At 39.3% G+C, this 21,853-nt stretch overlaps 4 protein-coding genes across 5 annotated transcripts; 2 read left to right on the top strand and 2 right to left on the bottom strand.

The window, feature by feature from the left end:
- Window positions 1-1,341: 1,341 nt before the first annotated feature.
- On the top strand, window positions 1,342-2,176 carry LOC126628937 (21 kDa protein-like). The gene has a single exon (XM_050298832.1). It carries the CDS (start codon window positions 1,367-1,369, stop codon window positions 1,973-1,975), a length of 609 nt encoding a protein of 202 aa, XP_050154789.1. The 5' UTR covers window positions 1,342-1,366; the 3' UTR covers window positions 1,976-2,176.
- Window positions 2,177-4,144: 1,968 nt separating this feature from the next.
- On the top strand, window positions 4,145-5,012 carry LOC126628930 (21 kDa protein-like). Its single transcript, XM_050298821.1, has one exon. It carries the CDS (start codon window positions 4,210-4,212, stop codon window positions 4,816-4,818), a length of 609 nt encoding a protein of 202 aa, XP_050154778.1. The 5' UTR covers window positions 4,145-4,209; the 3' UTR covers window positions 4,819-5,012.
- A 1,112-nt stretch (window positions 5,013-6,124) lies between these two features.
- Window positions 6,125-9,466, bottom strand: LOC126628854 (probable LRR receptor-like serine/threonine-protein kinase At3g47570). Its single transcript, XM_050298721.1, has 2 exons — window positions 6,742-9,466; window positions 6,125-6,647 (listed from the first exon to the last, which is right to left on the bottom strand). Exons 1-2 carry the CDS (start codon window positions 9,434-9,436, stop codon window positions 6,277-6,279), a joined length of 3,066 nt encoding a protein of 1,021 aa, XP_050154678.1. The 5' UTR covers window positions 9,437-9,466; the 3' UTR covers window positions 6,125-6,276.
- Window positions 9,467-17,455: 7,989 nt separating this feature from the next.
- LOC126628844 (probable LRR receptor-like serine/threonine-protein kinase At3g47570) lies at window positions 17,456-20,913 on the bottom strand. Of its 2 annotated transcripts, XM_050298709.1 has the most exons (3): window positions 20,519-20,913; window positions 18,226-18,865; window positions 17,456-18,120 (listed from the first exon to the last, which is right to left on the bottom strand). In XM_050298709.1, exons 1-3 carry the CDS (start codon window positions 20,906-20,908, stop codon window positions 17,735-17,737), a joined length of 1,416 nt encoding a protein of 471 aa, XP_050154666.1. In that variant the 5' UTR covers window positions 20,909-20,913; the 3' UTR covers window positions 17,456-17,734. The 2 variants fall into 2 exon arrangements, with proteins under 2 accessions (XP_050154666.1, XP_050154657.1); XM_050298700.1 differs by having other exon boundaries at window positions 18,226-20,913.
- Window positions 20,914-21,853: the final 940 nt, after the last annotated feature.

Raw genomic sequence — 21,853 nt, 5'->3', positions numbered from 1 at the left:
AGAAGAAGAAAAAAAAAAGATATGTGGCAGACAAGTTTTTTAAAAAAAAATTAAAAAATTATTTTATTTGCCACGTGTCAGACATTTGGTAGCCACGTGGCATATATGTGGCATCCACGTCAGCATTTAACAGATCCATGGATGGAAAATGGTACGGTTGTATGAAATTGAAATAAAATAGTACTTGAGGTATGAAAATGAAATGTTTTAAAGATGTTGTATAAGATTGCAATAAATCTCAAACCTGAGGGGCTACTATGTAATTTACCCTTAATTTTTTTCTGGACTATGCATAATCTAAACTTGTATTGGAATAAGAGACTGCACCTTTTATTAAGTTAGATATAGGGTACACGAGTCTATTCAAAGATAAATCTTTTGGGTAGAGCGATCTCTTCATTGATTCTCTTTCACCTCATATTTTTGACACAATATTTTATAATGTTAGCATGAAAATTGACGTTAAACTGTAAGATGATAGATAGTCTATAGAGAGTTTCACGTTTGAAAGAGTCCCTTTAGCATTTATCCAAAAAAAGAATCAAATGCACTAATTCCTTTTTTGTCCCCATTTACTCCTACCTCCACCTTTTTGTTTTGGTTGCACTCCTATCTCCACTTTGATATTGCCCTCAATCATCCCACATAATTAATTTTGATATCTATCGATCGATGGTTGTGCTATTTTGATATATATCCAGAGTAATGTTAAGTATAACAATTTTATTAGATTATATTTGTAAATTATGTGATGTGTTACTAATAAAAAGTAAATATGTTAATCATCACTTAAATAATAATTTAATTATCAACAACCACACATATGACTTACACAATATGGTTTAAATTGATAGTCTCCCTAACAATACCTATATATCTAAAAAAAATCTTGCTTTCGATATCCCTGTGGAGTCCGGACCCTTCCATGCATTAAATCCTTATCGCAAGTGCTACATTTAAGGAGCGAGATTTATTTGTATACATGTCGACTGAAAGTCTCAAGTTGCGGGAAGACAGATGCAAATTATGGACAAGTTGAATGTCTTCACTCACTGATCAAGATGGTTGGGATCAACTGATTACAATAATTTTGATAAGTTCGAGTAAGGCTCTTTTGGTTTCAAGTTCCTTTAGAGTTTAGACCCCAACCGACCAAAGTGCAGCAAGTTAATGAGAAACCAACAAACCGAACTTGCAACTCGATATTATGTTTAAAAAACAGATGTATCTCCAGCTTTTGGGCCCCCAAAAAAAAAAAGAGCTTTTCCATGTGCCTCTTAGAATTGGTTCTATAAATTAGTGTCATTCCCTTCCTACTCTCTTCACTACTACTCCACTGCCTCCAAAATTCAAGGACACAAAAGAGATGTCATCCTCATCTTCTAGCCATTTTGTCACATCTTTTCTCGTAGCACTTTTTATTAGTTGTTACATATTCTCTTCAACCTCAGCGGCTAGAGACCTTGCACAAAAAACCAACAATGAATTCGTGAAAACATCTTGCAGTGCAACAACCTACTCAAAGCTTTGCCTTACTTCTCTTTCAAGCCATGCAAGTGCAATCCAAACAAGCCCTAAACTTATGGCCAGCACAGCCCTCACCGTGACGCTTGCCTCCACCAAATCAACCTCTACCATGATGTCAAAGCTCTCACAAAGTCATGGCATGAAGCCTAGAGAAGTCGGAGCCATGAGGGACTGCATCGAAGAGTTAAGTGATTCGGTCGATGCAATTCAGAGGTCCATAGCTGAGATGGGCAACTTTAGGAGCTCGGATTTTCAGCTCATGATAAGTGATGTGCAAACTTGGGTTAGTGCTGCTTTGACGGATGAGACAACATGCTTTGATGGGTTTGGTGGAAATGGGATGAACGGTAATTTGAAGACTGTTGTGAGGGGCAGAGTTGTGAATATTGCACAATTGACTAGCAATGCCTTGGCTTTGATCAACAGATACGCCTCAGTTTATGGTTAAACCAGTCAACTAGTCTACTGTACTTGGATTATTTTTTAAAGAAGTAGATGTCAGCAATATATGTTGTATGATAAGATAAGTTGCTACATTCGGTTTGTACGTGTGACTGTTACTTATTTTTTATTTGAGTGAATATACGTATCTCTACAAGTGTAGAGAAATTGGTCTTGTATTGTATAAATAAATTTATGGATTCAATTTTTATTAGATGGTGCAAATTTGCATATGCTAAAATACAAAGAAGTTTTGAAAAGTAGACAAATTTGGACATGTACTAAAGACTTTTAGTAAAATGTTTTGGGAGAGCTCGTACACTAATTTTTTTATGTCAAATATGCATTGTACAATGGCATTTCCACCTAGGATTTGACAAATTCTTTAATGTATTAAACCAACAGGTAGTTTTTCACTTTCTTTAATTAAGTACTTGTATAGATTAAGAGAATTGCTTGCCTACAAACCCTTATGTTGATCTAACGTTTCAACAAATTGTTCAGATAATAGAATTTCGGACAAATAAAAAACTTTCCGATAATGAGAAACCAAGGAGTGGAAGGGAAAGAAAGACCAGAAAACTTTATGGACTTATTTGTGATTTGGCTTGTTTAATTGTATGAGATGGTGACGGGCTGCTTGTAGGTCAAGGTCCCCAGCTCTTGGTTGTACTTTGCTAGACATAGCACATTTTCTGTCATGGTAAAAAGATAGGCAACAAGAACACCCAATTGTGATGAGAAAATGAGAAAGATCGAACACGAACAAGCAGAAGGAATGAAGCTTTACAGAGAGGAAAAGAATGGAGAGGGATGATGATTATAACTTTTTTATTGCTCTTTCTGAATGAATTGTACAATCTGTTTTGCAATGCTTTATATAGTTGAGCACATTACTTTGCTCACAAGCTTTTTCAACCAACTTGAACTAACTCTTCAACTTATTACAATGATTGGATTCCAATCCTTCTTAACAATTATAATGAGCCGCCATTGATGAGCCGTCAGTCAACTGTAGTCGACAGAAAAAATTCCAATAATTACAAGGTTTAGGACCGACAAGGAAAAGACAGCTTTGGCAGCCATTTATAACGTTATTCATGAAATTGAAATGTGGTACAAACTAACACAAGGTGAAGTCGGGTTCATCAACTTGGTTTCTGGAGGCTCTCATATGATTCAGTTGATCAATTTTAATGATTTGAGATTAGAGAATTATATGCAATCTCATTGGTGAATATTTACTTGCCATTCATAACCTTTTATTTATTGCATGATTAATTTTTGATGGACTTTGCATAATCTAAATTTGTATTGGAATAAGAGGCTGCACCTTTTATTAAGTTAGATTTAGGGTACAAGAGTCTACTCAACGATAATTTTTGGTACAATATTTTATAATATTGACACAGGAATTGACATTAAACTGTGAGATAACAAAGAGTTTATGAAGAATTCCACTTTAGAAGGAGTCTTCTAAAAAAGAATCAAATGCACCAGTTCCTTTTTTGTCTCCATTTACTCCTACCACTCCTATCTCCACTTTGATATGTATATTGCCCTCAACCATCCCACATGATTAATTTTGATATCTATCCATTGATAGTTGTGATATTTTGATATATATCTAGAGTAATGTTAGGTATATCATTTTTTTAGACTATATTTATAAATTATGTAATGTGTCACCAATAAAGAATAAGTACGTTAATCAACATTTAAGTAATAACTCAATTGTAGTCTCCCTAACATTATCCATATATCTATGAAAAATCCCTGTCGAGTCTGTACCCTTCCATGCATTAAATCTCTTTCGCAAGTGCTACATTTAAGGAGAGAGTTATTTGTATACATGTCGACTGAAAATCTCAAGTTGCGGGAAGACGCATGCAAATTACGCACAAGTTGAATGCCTTCACTCACCGATCAAGTTGGGATCGATTGATCACAATGATTTAGACAAGTTCGAGTATGGCTCTTTGGTTTCACATTGCTTTAGAGTTTAGACGTCAATGAACCAATTGCAGCAAGTTCATGAGAAACCAACAAAACCAACTGGCAACTCGAAATTATGTTTAGGAAACAGATGTACCTGCCTCCAGCTGTAATTTGGGACCGAAAAAAGACTTTTCCATGTGCTTTTTAGAATTGGTTCTATAAATTAGTGTCATTCCCTTCCTACTTTCTTCACACTCTCTACACTGCTACTCTACTGCCTCCAAAATCAAAGACACAAAAGAGATGGCATTCTCATCTTCTAGCCATTTTGTCACATCTTTTCTCTTGGCACTTCTTATTAGTTGCTACATATTCTCTTCAACCTCAGCAGCAAGAGACCTTGCACAAAAAACCAACAATGAATTCATGAAAACATCTTGCAGTGCAACAACCTACCCAAAGCTTTGCCTTACTTCTCTTTCAAGACATTCAAGTGAAATCCAAACAAGCCCTAAACTTATGGCCAGCACAGCCCTCACCGTGACCCTTGCCTCCGCCAAATCAACCTCTACCATGATGTCAAAGCTCTCCCAAAGTCATGGCATGAAGCCTAGAGAAGTCGGAGCCATGAGGGACTGCATCGAAGAGTTAAGTGATTCGGTCGATGTCATTCAAAGGTCCATAGCTGAGATGGGCAACTTTACAAGCTCGGATTTTCAGCTCATGATAAGTGATGTGCAAACTTGGGTTAGTGCCGCTTTGACGGATGAGACAACATGCTCCGATGGGTTTGGTGGAAATGGGATGAACGGTAATTTGAAGACTGTTGTGAGGGGTAGAGTTGTGAATATTGCACAATTGACTAGCAATGCCTTGGCTCTGATCAACAGATACGCCTCAGTTCATGGTTAAACTATCAACTAGTTTACTGTACTTAGATAAATTTTTAAAGAATTAGATGCTAGCAGTATATATTGTATAAGTTGCTACATTTGAACTGTACCATGTCTCTTTTTTTTTTTTTTTGGGTGAATATCTGCATCTCTACAAATGTTGAGAAATTGGTCTTGTATTGTATAAATAAATTTATGAATCAATTTTTATTAGATGGTGCAAATTTTCGTATGCTAAAATACAAGGAAGTTTTGAAATGTAGACAAATTATGACATGTATTAAAGACTTTTAGTAAAAATGTTTTGGGAGAGCTCAAACACTAAATTAAATAAAGGGGGCAAGAGATTTATTATCATCTCAAAATTAAGGTTATATTAAAGCACCCCTTGAACCCTTGAGTTAGTAGGGTACACTCACTTCTGATAGGTGCGTAGCAAATCACAATTAATGCTCATATTTATAAATAAATAAAAATCTTAAACAAAAAAGCTTAGGAGCCTTTTTCTTTTTATATATAAAAAAACCAAAAAGTCTTTAATGTACTAGACCAGCAGTTTGTTTTTGGGTTTCTTTAATTAAGTAGAGGTATAGATTAAGAGAATTGCGTGCCATACAAACCCTTATGTTTATCGAAGGCTTCAAATAATGTTCATATGATATAAATTTCGATAATATGAAACTTTTCGATAATGAGAAATTAAGGAATGGAAGGGAAAGAAAGACCAGAATACTTATGGACTTATTTGTGATTTGGGAGATGGTGACAGGAAGCTTATCAGTTTATCAAATTGAGGATGTCTGGTAGGTCAAGGTCCCCAGCTCATGGTTCTACTTTTTTGCTAGACACAGCACATTTTCTGCCATGGAAGAAAGATAGTGAGAAGAACACCCAATTGTGCCAAGGTGAGATATATCATACAAAAAAGCTTTTAATTGCATTTGGACAAAATTCCAATAATTTACAAAGGTTGCGACCGACAAGGAAAAAGCATCTTTGGCAGCCATTCATAACGTCGTTTTCATGCAATTGAAACGTGGTCCAAACTAACACAAGGTGAAGCCGGGTTCATCAACTTGGTTTCTGGCGGCTCTCATATGATCCAGTTCCCAAATTTATGATAAAGCTTCTCATTTTGCGAAGGTCGGGAAGAACATATATAGTATGAAGTCTTATCTTTGTTTTGCAAAAAAAAGTTATTTTCACAACTCGAACCTGTGATCTTTTGGTCACAAAGAAGCAACATTTCTATTGCGTCAAGGCTCGCCCTCTCTCATATGATTTAGTTGATCAAATAAAATTTGAAATGATTTGAGATCGGAGAATTATATGCAAACTCACTGGTGAATGTTTACTTGCCATTCATCACCCTTTATTTATAGCAGCGATAATACTTCAAGGGAGGTACATAATTAAAAAAGAAGGTTAAAAAGAAAAGAAGGGCCTTGAAGTAAACACAAAAGTTAAGAAGAAATTTCTACCCAAGAAGAATAGCCCTGATAGATTGCAACTCGTTTACAACATCACTTATCTCTTTTCGGTCTCTTGGGGATTCAGCAGAACAAGCGACTCCAATTCCAAGGATCAAACTTAAGCACTCCTCCACTTTTTCAGATCTTGCGCTGCATTGGTTGGGGGTGGTATTGGTAGTGATACCTTCTTGAACAAGTATCGAATCTGCAACTTCTGTAACTCGTCCACCAAAATTCGCCTTCACAAAATTATGAAGGTTCAAGCCGTCACTAAACATGCGGTCAGTGGGTCTCTTCCCTGTAAACATCTCTAACAAGAGAATGCCAAAGCTGTAGACATCCCCATTTGTTGAAACCTCACTTCCCATACCATACTCTACATACGTTTCAAACATCAAAACATATTGTCACAAATATTGCAAAATAAAAGATGGAAAAAAATACAATAAATGGAGCATATAGTGAAATACCTGGAGCAACATAACCCATTGATCCTCTCAATCCCATGGAACTTGTTTGATCATTTGTAGAGACGTTGTTGGCTAGTTTTGAGAGGAATCTTGCAAGTCCAAAGTCAGAAACATGCCCAAGCAACTCGTTGTCCAAAAGAACATTGCTCGGCTTGAGATCACAATGAACTATTGGTGGTTCACAATGATTATGAAGATAGTCTATTGCATGAGAAACATCAATGGCGATGTCTAGCCTCTGAAGCAGACTCAATTTCTTGGATGCATCGGTTACCTCTTCTGGTCCATCGGTTGGATGAATCCACTCCTCCAAGCTCCCATTGCCCATGAATTCATAAACTAGAGCCTTGAAATCATTTCCGTGAAAGTCAACACTTGAACATGCAGTTATAATTTTGATAAGATTTCGATGCCTGATGTTTCTCATTGCCTCACATTCGGCTAAGAAACTCTTTGAAGCTCCTCGACGTAACAGGTTAAAAACCTTCACAGCAACAAGTTGAGCTCTATCATTGTCAAGAACTCCTTTGTACACAGACCCAAAGCTTCCCACACCAATCAAATTAGTTGAAGAGAACCCATTGGTAGCCTTTAAGAGAGTATTGTATGACACTTGCAAAACAGAGTTAGCCAAAGTACTCTGTGCAGTTGATTTTCTTTTCTTTCTTAGCGAACGAAGAAATAATAATGACAGGACCATAGCTATTCCGAGAAACCCACATACTATACAGATAGTTAATTTGAATCGACGAGACAAACCTCTTCCCTTGGTCCCTTTAGAGCTGCATTTGGAAAGCCGGAGATCCTCAATACCGCCGCAAAGCCTACTGTTTCCAACAACCGAAGTTGCAGTTGCATTTTTGAAAACTCCGTCAACTGGTACTGCTCCCCGAAACTCATTGAAAGATAGATTCAAATTCTTCAAGCCGCGAAGGCCCTCTAAAAACTGTGGAATTTCACCTGACAAATTATTGCGAGAAAGGTCCAAATCTTGAATCCCTCCTAGTGAACTCATAGATGATGGAATGGTCCCATTGAAGAAGTTGCCTTGCAAGTGCAGGACTTCTAAACTCACACAACTACCAAGGCTACTTGGAAGGTTTCCTGATAACCTGTTATCAGACAAGTCTAGTTTACCTAAACTGCTAAACTTTCCAACATCCATTGGAAGAGAACCAGTTAATTGGTTTCTGGACAAGTTCAAAGATCTTGATAAGGATGTGAGGCCATTTAGGAGTTGTAGAGGTATTGCACCATCAAGGTTATTTTGAGAAAGATCTAATTCTAGAAGCCCGTGGCACTCCCCTAAGCTCAAAGGGATGCCTCCCCGAAGTTTATTTCGTTGCAATGTGAGTTCAGTTAACTTGGTTAAATTTCCTAAAGACAAAGGAATGCTCCCTGTTAGTTCATTGTCTTGACCATACAATACCCCAAGCTTTGTAAGCTTCCCAATTTGAATGGGGATGCTACCTGTGAAGGAGTTTATCCCCCAAATTAATGTTTGCAAGTTAACCAGATTCCCAATCCCAGCTGGGATGCTTCCATGTAGTTTGTTTCCACCGACCTGAAGTATTTCGAGTTTTGATAGATTGGATATTGAAGCGGGCAACGTCCCTCCAAAATTGTTATCACTGAAAATGCACCATATCAGTTCTGTGGCATTAGTTAAGTCTGACACAAACCTCATGTCACCCGGTTCATTGCTTCCAAGTTGGTTGATGAAAATGCTGAATTTTTGGAGGTTGTGAAGCTTTTGAAGATTTGGCACCCCTCCGGTCAGTCTGTTATCTGCAACTTCGAAACCCACTAGACTTGTAGTATTGGATATCGAGAGAGGAATGGATCCAGTGAACTGGTTGGCGCCGATGCTAAAGTGTAAGAGATTCGGAAGAGTTTTGTCAAAGTTTGAGGGAATGCTTCCTTGAAGTTGGTTTTGCGTTACATCAAAAATTTGGAGACCAGAGATGTTATAGATGGAAGGAGGAAAGAGACCAGAAAACCTATTTGCAGCAGCTGAGAAAAATGTCAATTGCTTCAATTGGCCTAGAGAAGTAGGGATGTTTCCTACCAAGTTATTATAGAGAAAAGAAATTCTATCGAGAGCTGTAAGGTTTCCCAGGGAAGAAGGGATCTCTCCTATTAAATTATTTCGGTCTAAAGCAAATGCGTAAAGTTGCGATAAGGAGCCAAGTTGTGGAGGAATTTTACCCACCAGATTGTTGCCACCCGAATAGAGAGAGATGAGGTTGAAGCAATTGGAAATGTTGGCAGGAATAGAGCCACTGAGCGAGTTATCCAAAAGAAGTAAAAACTGTAATCTACGCAAACGCCCGATCTCTGGAGGGATTTCATGAACAAAGCTATTGTTTTGGAGAAATAGCTTTCTAAGGAAGGTTAAATTACCTATGTGTGGAGATATGGAACCCCCCAAATTTTGGGATCGCAGGTCCAGCGTAGTGACCCTCTGACTATGTCGCCGACCACAGGTGACACCGTGCCATTGGCAGAAGTGAGTGGATTCATTCCAGGAGCTCATGACTTGATGAGGATCCTGGTTTATCTGAGCTTTGAAGGCTAGCAGTGCCAACCTATCAGTCTCATTCCCTCCCTGCAGCAACCCCAACCCTAAAGAAAAGCTCAAAATTGCAATGAAAAGTGAGTATGATAAGATGAATTTCGTAACCAAAATTCCCATTTCGTATGAGTTTTGAATTGGCAAGTTTCAGTTCCGGTATGAAGAAGTAATTTATAGCCTTAAAGGATAGGATCATAGAAAGGGAGATGATGTTAACTGCATATAAAATATTATACTTTTAAACAAAATTCAAATACGATCAGCTGCAAAGTTGAGTAGTTTTTCCAATACAATTTGCTGGCTTCCAACAGGACGGCTACCGTTGTTTTGCTTATCACACCCCACTTTAGCAACTTGTCATTCTTCACCTTATCAACTTGTTAAACTTGTCATTCTTCACCTTATCAACTTGTTATTCTTACGTATGCAATCCTATGCTATGCATGCATGTGAGTGAAAACGGGAAAGTAGGAGAGAAGTAGGAGAAGAAGGTGAAAGAATTTTATTTTAACATTTAAATATGTATATATTATTTTGTTTCGACCAAAAAGACGTGTAACCTTATTACGTTAATGTTCATTATCATTATCGTCATCTTTATACCAACCTATACATACTCAGTTGTGTTTATAGTTTTCTTCCTTGTCCCTACGCCCCTATCTAGTAAGTAGCACGTAGTTTTTGCCAAGTTAATTACGATTTTCGGTGATGTTATTTGTGCCAAATAAATTATATTATCATAAATTTGGTGGGTTAGGGATGGTATGTAGATGTGACTGTACAACTTAGGAGACAAAAGATTAATAGGGATTTGAATGTTTAGGGGATATCTTGGCCTCCTGGTTGTCTGGGTTTGTGGGTTTTATTTTTTTATATACCTTTATTTAAAAACGCTGCAAGCCGCAGCTAGTTTGGACAGCCCGTTCAAGCATTTTGTCGAACCGGTTGTGGTCACCAGAGGGTCACGAACCAGTAGGTCACGGGATCATCTGAGTTGCTTCCCAGCCGCTCCCAAGTAAACGCTGTTGAAAATTCAGCGAAGATAGTTGGAATATGTTGAAAAGAACAATGGTTATGTGATAGGTAACTGTGATCAGACTAAAATTCCAGGTGCCATATATTTTACAAGACTTTGCTTTACAGTTTACACACTACGCATCTCATCGGTGATCCTTATTTGCAATTTGTCACCCTTAATTTATAGCAACAATCAAAAGAGGAAGCATATAAGAAAAAGCTTCTAGCCAAGAAGAAGGCTCCTGATGGATTGCAGTTGAATTACAACATCACTAACAAGAGAAAATACCAAAAGCTGTAGACATCCCTATTTGTTGGAGAGATTTTTCAGTGTGACCGTCACACGGAGTGGTATACCACGTGTCGCTATATAAATGGTGGGATATGTGTGTTAAAATGACACATCCCGATCCTGATATTCTCTGAATACCCGGATAGGCACGTACTGACCGACACCTGAGGGTGACGAAAGCCATTTATTGATTACAAGAGTAATGATTAGGAGGAAATATTCATGAATAAACATTAGAATCTAGAAGTAATAAACAAAGTTTAAGAAAGTATCTAGAGTGCACATAACACATTCTAAAACAAGATCACAAAAGGAACGATCATTACAGGATATCACACACAAGTGAGTGATAGATTACTACTGGTAGGGGAATGCCTCATGCGTTGTGTCGTAGTTCTCGTTTCTAAGACCTGAATGGGGGCGCAAAACAAATGTGAGTGGACCAAGTTCATATATACAATAATAATAAAACAGTTATCAAGATAATAACCCACACAACTTATATAAAGAAAACTACTAGCATAATAAGTGATGAATTTAATAAAAATCCTAGCATGCCAAAAATATCTCAAAAGTCATATAGCGGAATAACATCGCGGAAATCAAAATAGTAAACGTCTCATAGATCGTCTCGTAAGATCGGTGTACTGCTAGAAAAATCACTGAATGAATATAACTCCCGACCCTATGCCAGCACCGTGGTCTCTGTGCCCGTAGCCAGAGATTACCAACTCCCGGCTCAATGCCTGCTTCGTGTCCCTCAACCTGTAGCTAGGGATTATTTCTCCTGGCTTAACTGCCAACACCAAATCCTCGCCCCAGGCAGCATAGTGTCCACTAGGTACACACAAATAGTTACGCCTCTCATAAATAACCATTTCATAGTATAAAGTCATCCATTGTCTATACTATAAAGAGGGTGTTGATGCACAAAATTGGAGGTCTTGGTATAACGTAAATCCGACCGTGAATCCGCAAGAAATGTAAATAACGCAAGATGTATCGTGGTTCACCCTAAGGTTTGGGCTACGTCCGCACTAATTGTATTGTGTTTCTCTGAGAAGTGAGGGAGAAAGAGAGCTCTGAGAGTGAGAGTGTTGAGAGGGTGAGGAGCTTTAGGAATTGGTCTCTCCTAATTGTGAGGGTGAGGGGTCCTTTTATAGAATAAGGACTCCTCACTTATTACATATTTGCCCCTTCCTTTATCACATAATTACATTTAAGTCCCCTGAGTATTTGTACGAGATCTAAATACGAGGCCCTAAATATGGTATAAACAGTAATCCCTAAAGTCTTCAGTCAAGAGAGTCTTTTGGCTGGAGACTTGAAATTCAGTCCATGTGTGGGCCGAAGTAACTAGATGTTGTCTTGAACTAGTACTTGGTATGAGGCGGTGCTCAATCTGAAGTGATGCTCAACTAGAAGTAACATATGTTGCGAGGCTGTTCGGCTCGTGGTTTATGTTGTCTTGGTTGGCTTGGCTGGTGGCGTTGAAGGTGGGGGAGTCCCTTTTTATAGAATAAGGGCTCTTTCCTCAATACATAAATGATGGGCTAGAGTTGATGCTTTCTAATGATGGTGAGGGAGTCCCTTTTATAGAATAAGGGATCGCTCCTCAAAACATAAGTGATGGGTTAGAGTTGATGCTCGCGACGAGGCGGTTGCTCAGTAAGCGGCGATACTCTCTAATGAAAGTGAGAGTCCCTTTTATAAACTAAGGGCTTGCTCTTCAATACATAAGTGATGTGTGCTCTCTAGTGAAAGTGAGGAAGTCCATTTTATAGAATAAGGGTTCGCTCCTCAGTACATAAATAATGGGCTAAGTCCCCCAAGTATTTTTTATGAGGCCCAGTTGAGGCCCAATATACGGTACATAATGTAGTCCCCCAAGTCTTCGATTAATAGAGTATGTTCGCTGGAGACTTCAAATTGAATCCATGTATGGGCCGAAGTGGCGTTTGTTCGGATGCGGTATTTGTATACCTTGCACTGAAGCTTTGTAGGTGAAGCTTTGCAAGTGAAGCTTTGAAGCTAGAGCTCTTTAAATGACGCTTTTGAAGCTAAAGCTCTGTAAATGAAGCTTTTGAAGCTGATTGACATGAGTGATGCTCATGAATGTTTATGTTGATTGACATGAGTGATGTTCATGGATGTTGTCATGAGTGATGCTCATGAATGTTAACATGAGTGATGCTCATGAATGTTGACATGAATGATGCTCATGAATGTTGACATGAATGTGTATGATTGTTATGAGTGATGCTCATGAATGTTTTATGTATGAATGACATGAGTAATGCTCATGTATAATTTGAAGTACTTGGCGTACTTTTGATCACCTGGTTGGTGGCATGAAGGAGAGTACGGTTTGTACATTTCATCACCTGGTTGGTGGCATGAATGGCTAGTTGCCAAATGATACTAGAGTACAGGTTGTACATTTCATCACTTGGTTGGTGGTAATAGCGGCAGGTTGTCAAATAATTTTGGAGTACTGGGTGTACTTTTGATAACCTGGTTGGTGCTATTTTGGGCTTATGGGCCTTCGCCCTCCACAACATGCTAGCCTATTTGTTTTGGGCTTTGCCCTTTTTTTTTTCTTTTTTCTGATAGGGTTTATACATATTACCCTCTTATGGGGTTTATACAGATGTCTCCGAAAGATAATAAAAATAAATTACATCATTCAAAAATAAGGAAAGTAAATCACATAATTCTGGTGGGGTGTTTATTCCTCACTTTTGCTTTCTCTTTTCTGCTTTGTTCCCCACTGTTTTTCTGCTTTTCTTGATCTCCCTGCTCCTAATAGGGCTCACCTCTTTTCTCTTTTGGCAGATGGCAGACAACGCCAAAGTGGAATAATAATGGTATTGTTGTAAGATAGCTTATCTGTATCTCTACTTTCATCATTGGCAACGGTTCAATATCTCATCTTTTGCTTTTCTTGGTATCTCCATCAGCATCTGCTGAAGGTTTTCTCTCGACGGTGGGATTGCCACGGCTATCGAAAACCTGCAGCCTACGCTCCATAAACATGCAGGCGGAGAGAGACTGGAATTTCCACACTTGTCAATAATCCCCAACATCTGGAAATTGAGCGTAGAGGCAGCAACCAAAACGATGAGGGCCGCCGCCCATAAACTTCGCACTTGATTTTATAACTAGTTGGAATTGGCCGATGTTGTAGTGAGGCCATATCCAAAGGGGAAGAGAGGGCCATAATGTGCATCTCCTACATTCATCGGTAGCTGATCAACGGTTTTGAACCAGGTTCGAGAAAGCTTGCTCGTGAAGCCATAGTCACCAAATAAAACATCAGCTACGCCCTGCCTTTCCGTTCCTGGAAGCCAAGCTGCAACAAGAGCATCCATAAAGGGAACATCGGCAACCTCGGAGATCAAGCTATTGACAAACTCAGCAAATTAACCCAAATCAGCAGCAGCAGGACCAATTTTCAGTCAATTGTTTGTTTTTTCTTTTTCATCACAGCCTGCAAGTGAATCAAGATCTTGCGGTGGGGGGGCGGCCGGCGACATGTAGTTGATTGCGTGAGTGGGTTAGCCGTGTGGAGGTTGGTGTCGTAGCTGACGCAGAGAGCGACGGCGTCAGCTTTGCAGGTGACGGCATATGGGTTGGCGGCGTCAGCTTTGCAGGTGACGATGGTTGGGTCGGTGGCTGGGTCAGCATTGAGGCTGCCAGCGTTTTTGCTTGAGCCATTGTCTCACGGATCTCTCTTCTACCTTGTCGGGATGGATTAAGCTGCATTCCCCCCCTTTTGTGCAACTTTTCCGATCGATGAGGGACTGGACGAGAGGGACGATCTCGACGAGGTCTTAGGAGAGGACGTGGTCGAGATTGTTGTTTTCTTTAATAGAATAAAATTCAAAAAGCAAAAGTTGCAGAAAGAGAGAGGAGTTTTGGTTTCTTAGGTCGATTGTCGCCATAATCATCTCTGGGTACCGGGGTGAGAGGGAACTGGCGGCGGCGGTGCTAGTGGATTGTTGAGTTTGTGGAAGAGATGCCACTTTCTATTTCAAAAATAACAGCGGAGCAGCAAGGTTGCTCTCTCTTAGGGACCCGAGGAGAGAGGGAAAAGATCGAGCTGGCAAAGATTCGGCGCTTTGCATGTACGGAGAGCAAAAGGAGAAAGCCATCCATAAAGTCAGAGCTGGAAAAGATTTTGCTTTCTCCTCGAGCTGGCAAAGATTCGACACTTTGCAGATTGCAGATCTGATGATGAACATGCCACTACTACTGCTACTTCTTGTATCCATAAACCATCTATGTGCTTTCCAACCAAAGCATTTCTTTGTCTTTACACCTTAGACTGGACGAAGCGGAAGGCAGGGCCTCCGTTGCTCGGAGGCCTACCCATGGCAACTCTCTTTCTCTGCGTTCGGAACTCAAACGAGCAAGAAAGAACTTCAAATTTGTGTGTTTATTTTAGAGACGGAGACAGGAGAGTTGGGTTTTCGAAAAATGTGTATTGTGAGTGTCAAGCCACAGACAATTCCTAGCCATTTAAATATTCGCAAATTATGAAAAGATGCAGTGGTGGGATGGAAAATGGGTTTCTGCAGATTTTTGCAGATTCAAGTGGAGTGTGGTGAGGTTTCACAGTGGTGAGATGAAAAAATGAAAGAGAACCGACATAGCTTTTTGTGTCGTTTCCCACAAACGGCGCCAAATGTTGATGCACAAAATCGGAAGTCTTGGTACAACGTAAATCCGACCGTGAATCCGCAAGAAATGTAAATAACACAAGATGTATCGTGGTTCACCCCAAGGTTTGGGCTACGTCCACACTGATTGTATTGTATTTCTCTGAGAAGTGAGGGAGAGAGAGAGCTCTGAGAATGAGAGCGTTGAAAGGGTGAGGAGCCTTAGGAATTGGCCTCCCCTAATTGTGAAGGTTAGGGCTCCTTTTATAGAATAAGGACTCCTCACTTATTACATATTTGCCCCTTCCTTTATCACATAATTACATTTAAGTCCCCTGAGTATTTGTACGAGATCTAAATACGAGGCCCTAAATATGGTATAAACAGAGGGGTTTCAAAAACATGTTCTAGCATCCTATCGTCATCCATCAGATAGTCTACCAGTTCATGGTTTTTATAGAAAAATACGATATTTTAAAATATAGCTCAGTATAGGCTAATAATAAATTCTTCACCAAAACAAGACGATAAACAACATATTTCATAATCATACTTAACATAAAGATCAGTTAATAACTTGTAAGGCATGCATTTCATTTATACAATTAAACATGAAATTATGCAAATTTTAGAAAGGGTCCACTCACAGATACTCCTTAGCATTAGAGTTGTGCGGATAAGGATTACGAATTCCCTCACTAGCAACTTCACCTAAGCACAAAAAATGTAATAAATAAATAAAAGGATTTTCTAAAGGATTTGGACTTGAACTAAAACTAATTAAAGGATTTGGGTTGAATGGGTTTTTAGGATCCTAAGGTTTTTAGGTTAAAAGGGTGTAGGGTGAAAAAGGTGGTTTGGGCTTAAACCCAAACCCACACTCACACACATGTACTGTGCACACACACACACAGCCTGTGCATATACACGAAGCCTGCACACACACATGCAGCCCACACACGGCCCACACACTACACAAACACATCACACACACCACACAATCCAAAACACACACATGGGCCATGCAGGGCACGGCCCAAACACACACTCACACACACGCACACTCCACACACACTTACGGCTCAAGCAGGGCATGGTCCACAGGTTAAATAACCAAAAAGGGAAATAGGCTAATTCAATTAAGGCTAAGGCCCGTGGGTTTAAGAAGGCCTGATGGCCTGGTGACTTTGGGTATGCTCGGGGAAGAACACCAGGACTGTTGTAGTTCTGGTCGACGGCAAACGTGCAAACTAAAACCCAAACCAAGTACCAAAATGAAGAGGAAAAATAGCTGAGATGATGGAAATGGAAATATACCACATAAAGTCTCGACTGTGGTCGAGAATGACTGGGTGTATCTCGGAACTCGTCGAGTTTTCTCGCCGGGTTTTGGAAAACAAAAAGATAAGTCATGCACTGATTAGAACCTTCATTTGAACTGAGAATAGCTCAATAAAAATAGAAATAGAGTAGTGAGCCTTGCCTGAGTTCGAGTTTCAGAGGTTTGAAGCTTTCGGCTTCAATGGCAGAACACACAGAGGTGTTATACCAACGCATGCAGGGTTATAGCTGTGATCCTCAAGTTCCAAGGATTCCAGATATGAGGTTAACTGTTGGGTTTGATTTGTTTTTCGAAGAGGAAAGACGAGCTCTCGGAGCTCTAGAATGCTTGAGGGTTTCCCGTGAGAGAGAGAGGTGTCTGAGATTGGAAAGTGTTTCGGGAAGAGAGGGAAGAGAAGAGAGTCAGAGAGCTGCCACATGGCAGTTTAAGAACAATACATAATCTAGATCAAGGGTTAGGATTAAAAGAGAATAAGGGATTAAATTGATAAATTTAAATAATGTTCCAAGGAAAATAGAAATAAAATGGAAATATGGGGGTGGTTGTAACATAAAAAGTTAATAACTTAAACAATAAAATTTATCACCACTTATATAAAAACACGTGGTGTACCAACCGTGTTCCCGTCATAACTAAAAATTTCTCCATTTATTGACGCCTCACTTCCCATATCGTACTCTACAATTCAAAGTGTGCACTAAGTAATATTATTGGACTGATCAAAGTGTCAAAATTTTCTAAATGCATGCATGGATGGTAAATGTAGATGCTCGGAATCCAGTTTGGTTCTTCAATTACCGCCTTTGTCAAGTTTATATCTTAGTCATACGACTTGGATTAAGTATTTGAAATTTGAGACTAAAATAAAGGTTTACACATTATGTAGAACAATGTACATCATTGGTGTACACTTCGATTTTTTGATCAGCTTCAGCTATAAACTTCACTGCTGCAAGAGGCAGGAAACGAAAATTGAAAAAGAAGAAGATAAAAATATTAATAAAGTGAGGACTGAGGCAGCCTTAAACAGGAGCCCCCCTATTTACATTATGCGAAGAAACACAGTTGACCGCCACACTCGCACCATAAGATAGTGGCAAAATCTTCTATCCAAGAAGAACAACCCTTGCAGATAGCAATTCAGATATAGCTTCGTTGATATCCTTTCGGTCTCCTGGGGACTCCACAGAACATGCGATTCCAATTCCAAATATTAAACTCAAACACACTTGGATTTTTTCAATAGTCGTGCTGCATTGACTGGGAGTGGCAGTACTAGTGCTTGCGCCCGAGTTTCCTCCTTTGTGAAGAAGCAGTGAATCTGCAACCTCAGTAATTTGCTGAGGCAAAGCCGCCTTGACAAAATTATGGAGGTTGAAACTATCACTAAACATGTGGTCAGTGGGCCTCTTCGCCGTGAACATCTCTAACAAGAGAATGCCAAAGCTGTAGATGTCCCCGTTTGTTGCAACCTCACTTCCCATACCATACTCTACAATTCAAAAATCACAAGTGAGCGACATAATGAACTCATTATTTCCAGGCCAAGTATAAAGAAGGATAAAAGACAAAACAAAGAATCATATGGACATTTTACCTGGAGCGGCATAGCCAACGGATCCTCTTATTCCAAGGGAACTTGTTTGATTTCCCGGAACATTACTGGTTTGGTCTGTGAGAAATCTTACCAGGCCGAAGTCAGAAACATGTCCAGTCAATTCTTTTCCCAAAAGAATATTGCTGGGCTTGAGATCACAATGAACAATTGGTGTCTCACATTGATTATGAAGATAATCCAATGCACAGGCAACATCAATGGCGATGTCGAGCCTCTGAGCAAGACTCAAATTCTTGGGTGCCCCCGTAGTTGGGTACAACCACTCCTCTAAGCTCCCGTTGTCCATGAACTCATACACCAAAGCCTTGAAATCATTACCACGAAAATCAACACTTGAACATGCAGTAATAACCTTGACAAGATTTCGGTGCCTGATATTTCTCATTGCTTCACACTCAGCTATGAAACTCTTAGAGGCTCCTTGGCGTAACATGTTGAATACCTTGACAGCAACAGGCTGAGCTTCATAGTTGTCAAGAAGTCCTTTGTACACAGATCCAAAACCACCCACGCCAATCAAATTAGCTGGAGAGAACCCATCAGTTGCTTTGAGCAGAGTATTATAAGACACTTGCAAACAAGAGTTTCCCAAAGTGCTAGGTGCAGTTCCTTTGTATTTCTTTCTTGATGAACGAACAAATAAAAAGGAAATAACCATCACTATTCCAAGAAATGCAAACCCGGATCCTAAAGAGATTATTAATATCAATCTAGGGGACAATCTGCCATTCTTGGACACCTTGGAGTTGCACTTCGGAAGTTGGAGATTAGAAATACCACCGCATAACCTGGCATTTCCAGCAACCGAAATCGAACTCGCATTTTTAAAAACACCTTCAATTGGTACCTCACCCCAAAACTCATTGAAAGATAGGTTCAAACTGTTCATAGCGAATCCCTCTAAAAATTGTGGAATTTCACCAGACAAATTGTTGCGAGAAAGGTCCAAATATTGAATCCCTCTCAATGAAACCATCGCGGAAGGAATTGACCCATTGAACAAGTTGCCTTGCAATTGCATGACTTCTAAATTCACACAAGAACCAAGACTACTTGGAAGTTCTCCTGATAACATGTTATCAGAAAAGTCTAATTTGCCTAAATTGATCAACTTTCCGATCTCCATTGGAAGAGAGCCTGTTAACTGGTTTCCAAACAAGTTCAAAGAAATTGATAAGGAGGTGAGGCCTACAACTTCTTGAGGTATTGTGCCGTTCAAGTTATTTTGAGAAAGATCCAGGTGCAATAACATGCGGCATTTCCCTAGGCTTGAAGGGATATTTCCTCGAAGGTTATTTCCTTGCAACTCAAGTTTGCTTAACATTGTTAAATTTTCAAGAGAGATTGGAATGCTCCCTGATAATTGGTTGCTTTCAAAAATTAATTGGTCAATCCTTGTAAGCTTTCCAATGCCTGTAGGGATGTTACCTGTGAAGTTGTTCAACCCAAAACTTAATAACTGCAAGTTGACAAGGTTGCTTATCCCAGCTGGGATGTTCCCATATAGATGGTTTCCTTGAACCCCAAAGATTTCAAGCTTGGTTGAGAGATTGGATATGGATGTGGGCAACATCCCTCCAAAGTTGTTCAGGTACAAAATCAACCACTTTAACTCTGTGGCATTGGTCAAGTCCGAGACAAAACTCATGTCGCCATCAGTACCAGTTCCGAGTTGATTGTTGTAAAGTGTCAATAATTCAAGATTAACAAGCTTCTGTAAATTTGGCACTTTTCCGGTTAGTTTGTTTCCATGAACTTGAAACTCTACTAAATTTGTGGCGTTGGATATTGACACAGGAATGGATCCGGTAAATTGATTCCAAGAAATGAAAAAGCTTTCGAGATTTGGAGAACTTTTGGTCAAGGCTAATGGATTAGACCCTCGAATTTGATTTTGTTGTATGTCAAAAATAACTAGATTGGACAGATTAGAAATGGAGGGAGGGATGATACCAGACAAATTATTTAAGCCTAATGTGAAAATTGTTATTTTTGTCAACTGACCAAGGGAATTAGGGATTTTACCCGACAGGTTATTTCCAGAGAAAGCAAGCATATCAAGAGAAGAAAGGTTCCCCAATGAGTCAGGGATCTCTCCTGCTAAGGTATTATACTGAAGAACCAGTCTTTCGAGTTTTGGGAAGGATCCAAACTCTCTAGGAATAATACCCTCTAACCGATTGTAACCGAAACTTAGAATAACGAGGTTGAGACAATTGGATATATTGACAGGAATAAAACCACTTAGTGAATTGATGTTCAAACGTAGTACCTGCAATCTACGCAAACGCCCAATTTCTGGTGGGATTTGGCCGCTCAAACTGTTGTTCTGGAAATACAGCTCCATTAGGAAGCTTAGATTTCCTATGTGTGGGGATATGGAGCCCGCCAAGTTTTGTTCGCCTAGGTCCAACCTAGTAACCCTTTGTCGATGCCTTCGACTGCATGTGACGCCGCGCCATAGGCAGAAGTCATGAGACGATTCGCTCCATGTACTCAGGAACTGATTGGGGTCCTCCGTTATTTGAGCTCTGATGGCGAGCAACGCCATCCTATCAGTTTCGTTCCCACCGGGTATCAGATTGATGGAGGAGCTAAAGCAGCAGACAAACATATTGAAAACTGAGTGTATGAAAATCAAATTCACAACCAAAACCTTCATCTTGAGTTGTGTATGCAATGATCGAGGGTGAAACTGTTAAGTTGGAATACGTAAATTTATAATATTGGTGGTCGACAAGGTCTTAAGTGACGGCGCTGCCAGAGGTGGCCGTGTCCCCCGGCTCTTTTTATTCTTCCATCAATGCTATGTATTATTAAGGCTGAAACAAGACCAAGTTCATCACGCATGTAAGCATGGCACATGCACGAAAGTCTGCATGGACTACTGTAATGTAGCGTGAAACGTTGCTGTAAAATGAATGAATGGCGTCATAAAACAATCAATGTTGAGATTATTGTTTGTGATATTATTTGCGATACTGTTGTGTTTGTGGGGTAGTGATCCTTGACTTTCTTAATGCATTATTATTTGCGATATTTTTATTTTTTTTAATTTTTAATTTTTAATTTTTAATTTTTTATTTGTTCATATGGATGACTACTTTTTTTTTCTTCATAAAAGATTTAGTTACACAAAGTGCTGAAAAATAAATTGAGATCAAACTTATTATTCACGAGATTTAAAACTAAGACCTCATTTACACGTAAAAGAAAATAAATACTAAACCCCAGTATTAGATGACAACGGGATATGTATACTTTAAAACCCATGAAGCTGAATGGAACTCAGAAGTTGACCTTGATTTGGCAGCCATTATTCAATTCATGATCTTATTCTGTTGAAAACTAATGCGGATTTGTGAGCAAGTGTGGGACAAATTTAGAACAATATATTCAAAAATACCAATGCGTTGGATATAAATCTAGAACAAGCCACAAACTTGTGGCTATGTAGTAAGTCAACTCGATTGGCACCAAGTGTAAGTGGCGCAAGTTGGGTACCATCAACCATAATGGGAAGTGTTCTCAATGTTTGTAATTTCCACCATTTTATAGATCAAGCTACAAGCTAACAACTAGTCGGACTTATTGTAATGTCCATCAT

The sequence above is a fragment of the Malus sylvestris genome, chromosome 1 (assembly GCF_916048215.2).
Source record: "Malus sylvestris chromosome 1, drMalSylv7.2, whole genome shotgun sequence".
NCBI classification, from domain to species: domain Eukaryota; kingdom Viridiplantae; phylum Streptophyta; class Magnoliopsida; order Rosales; family Rosaceae; genus Malus; species Malus sylvestris.
Note: the sequence above shows the minus strand (reverse complement) of the source record. Positions and strands in the feature narration are given on the sequence as shown.

Coding starts and splice junctions, on each gene's coding strand:
- LOC126628937 (XM_050298832.1), top strand. CDS start 1,367: ATGTCATCCTCATCTTCTAGCCATTTTGTCACATCTTTTCTCGTAGCA.
- LOC126628930 (XM_050298821.1), top strand. CDS start 4,210: ATGGCATTCTCATCTTCTAGCCATTTTGTCACATCTTTTCTCTTGGCA.
- LOC126628854 (XM_050298721.1), bottom strand. CDS start 9,436: ATGGGAATTTTGGTTACGAAATTCATCTTATCATACTCACTTTTCATT. Junction 6,648..6,741: donor AATGGGTTATGTTGCTCCAG/GTATTTCACTAT, acceptor AAACGTATGTAG/AGTATGGTATGGGAAGTGAG.
- LOC126628844 (XM_050298700.1), bottom strand. CDS start 20,908: ATGAAGGTTTTGGTTGTGAATTTGATTTTCATACACTCAGTTTTCAAT. Junction 18,121..18,225: donor CGTTGGCTATGCCGCTCCAG/GTAAAATGTCCA, acceptor TTTGAATTGTAG/AGTATGGTATGGGAAGTGAG.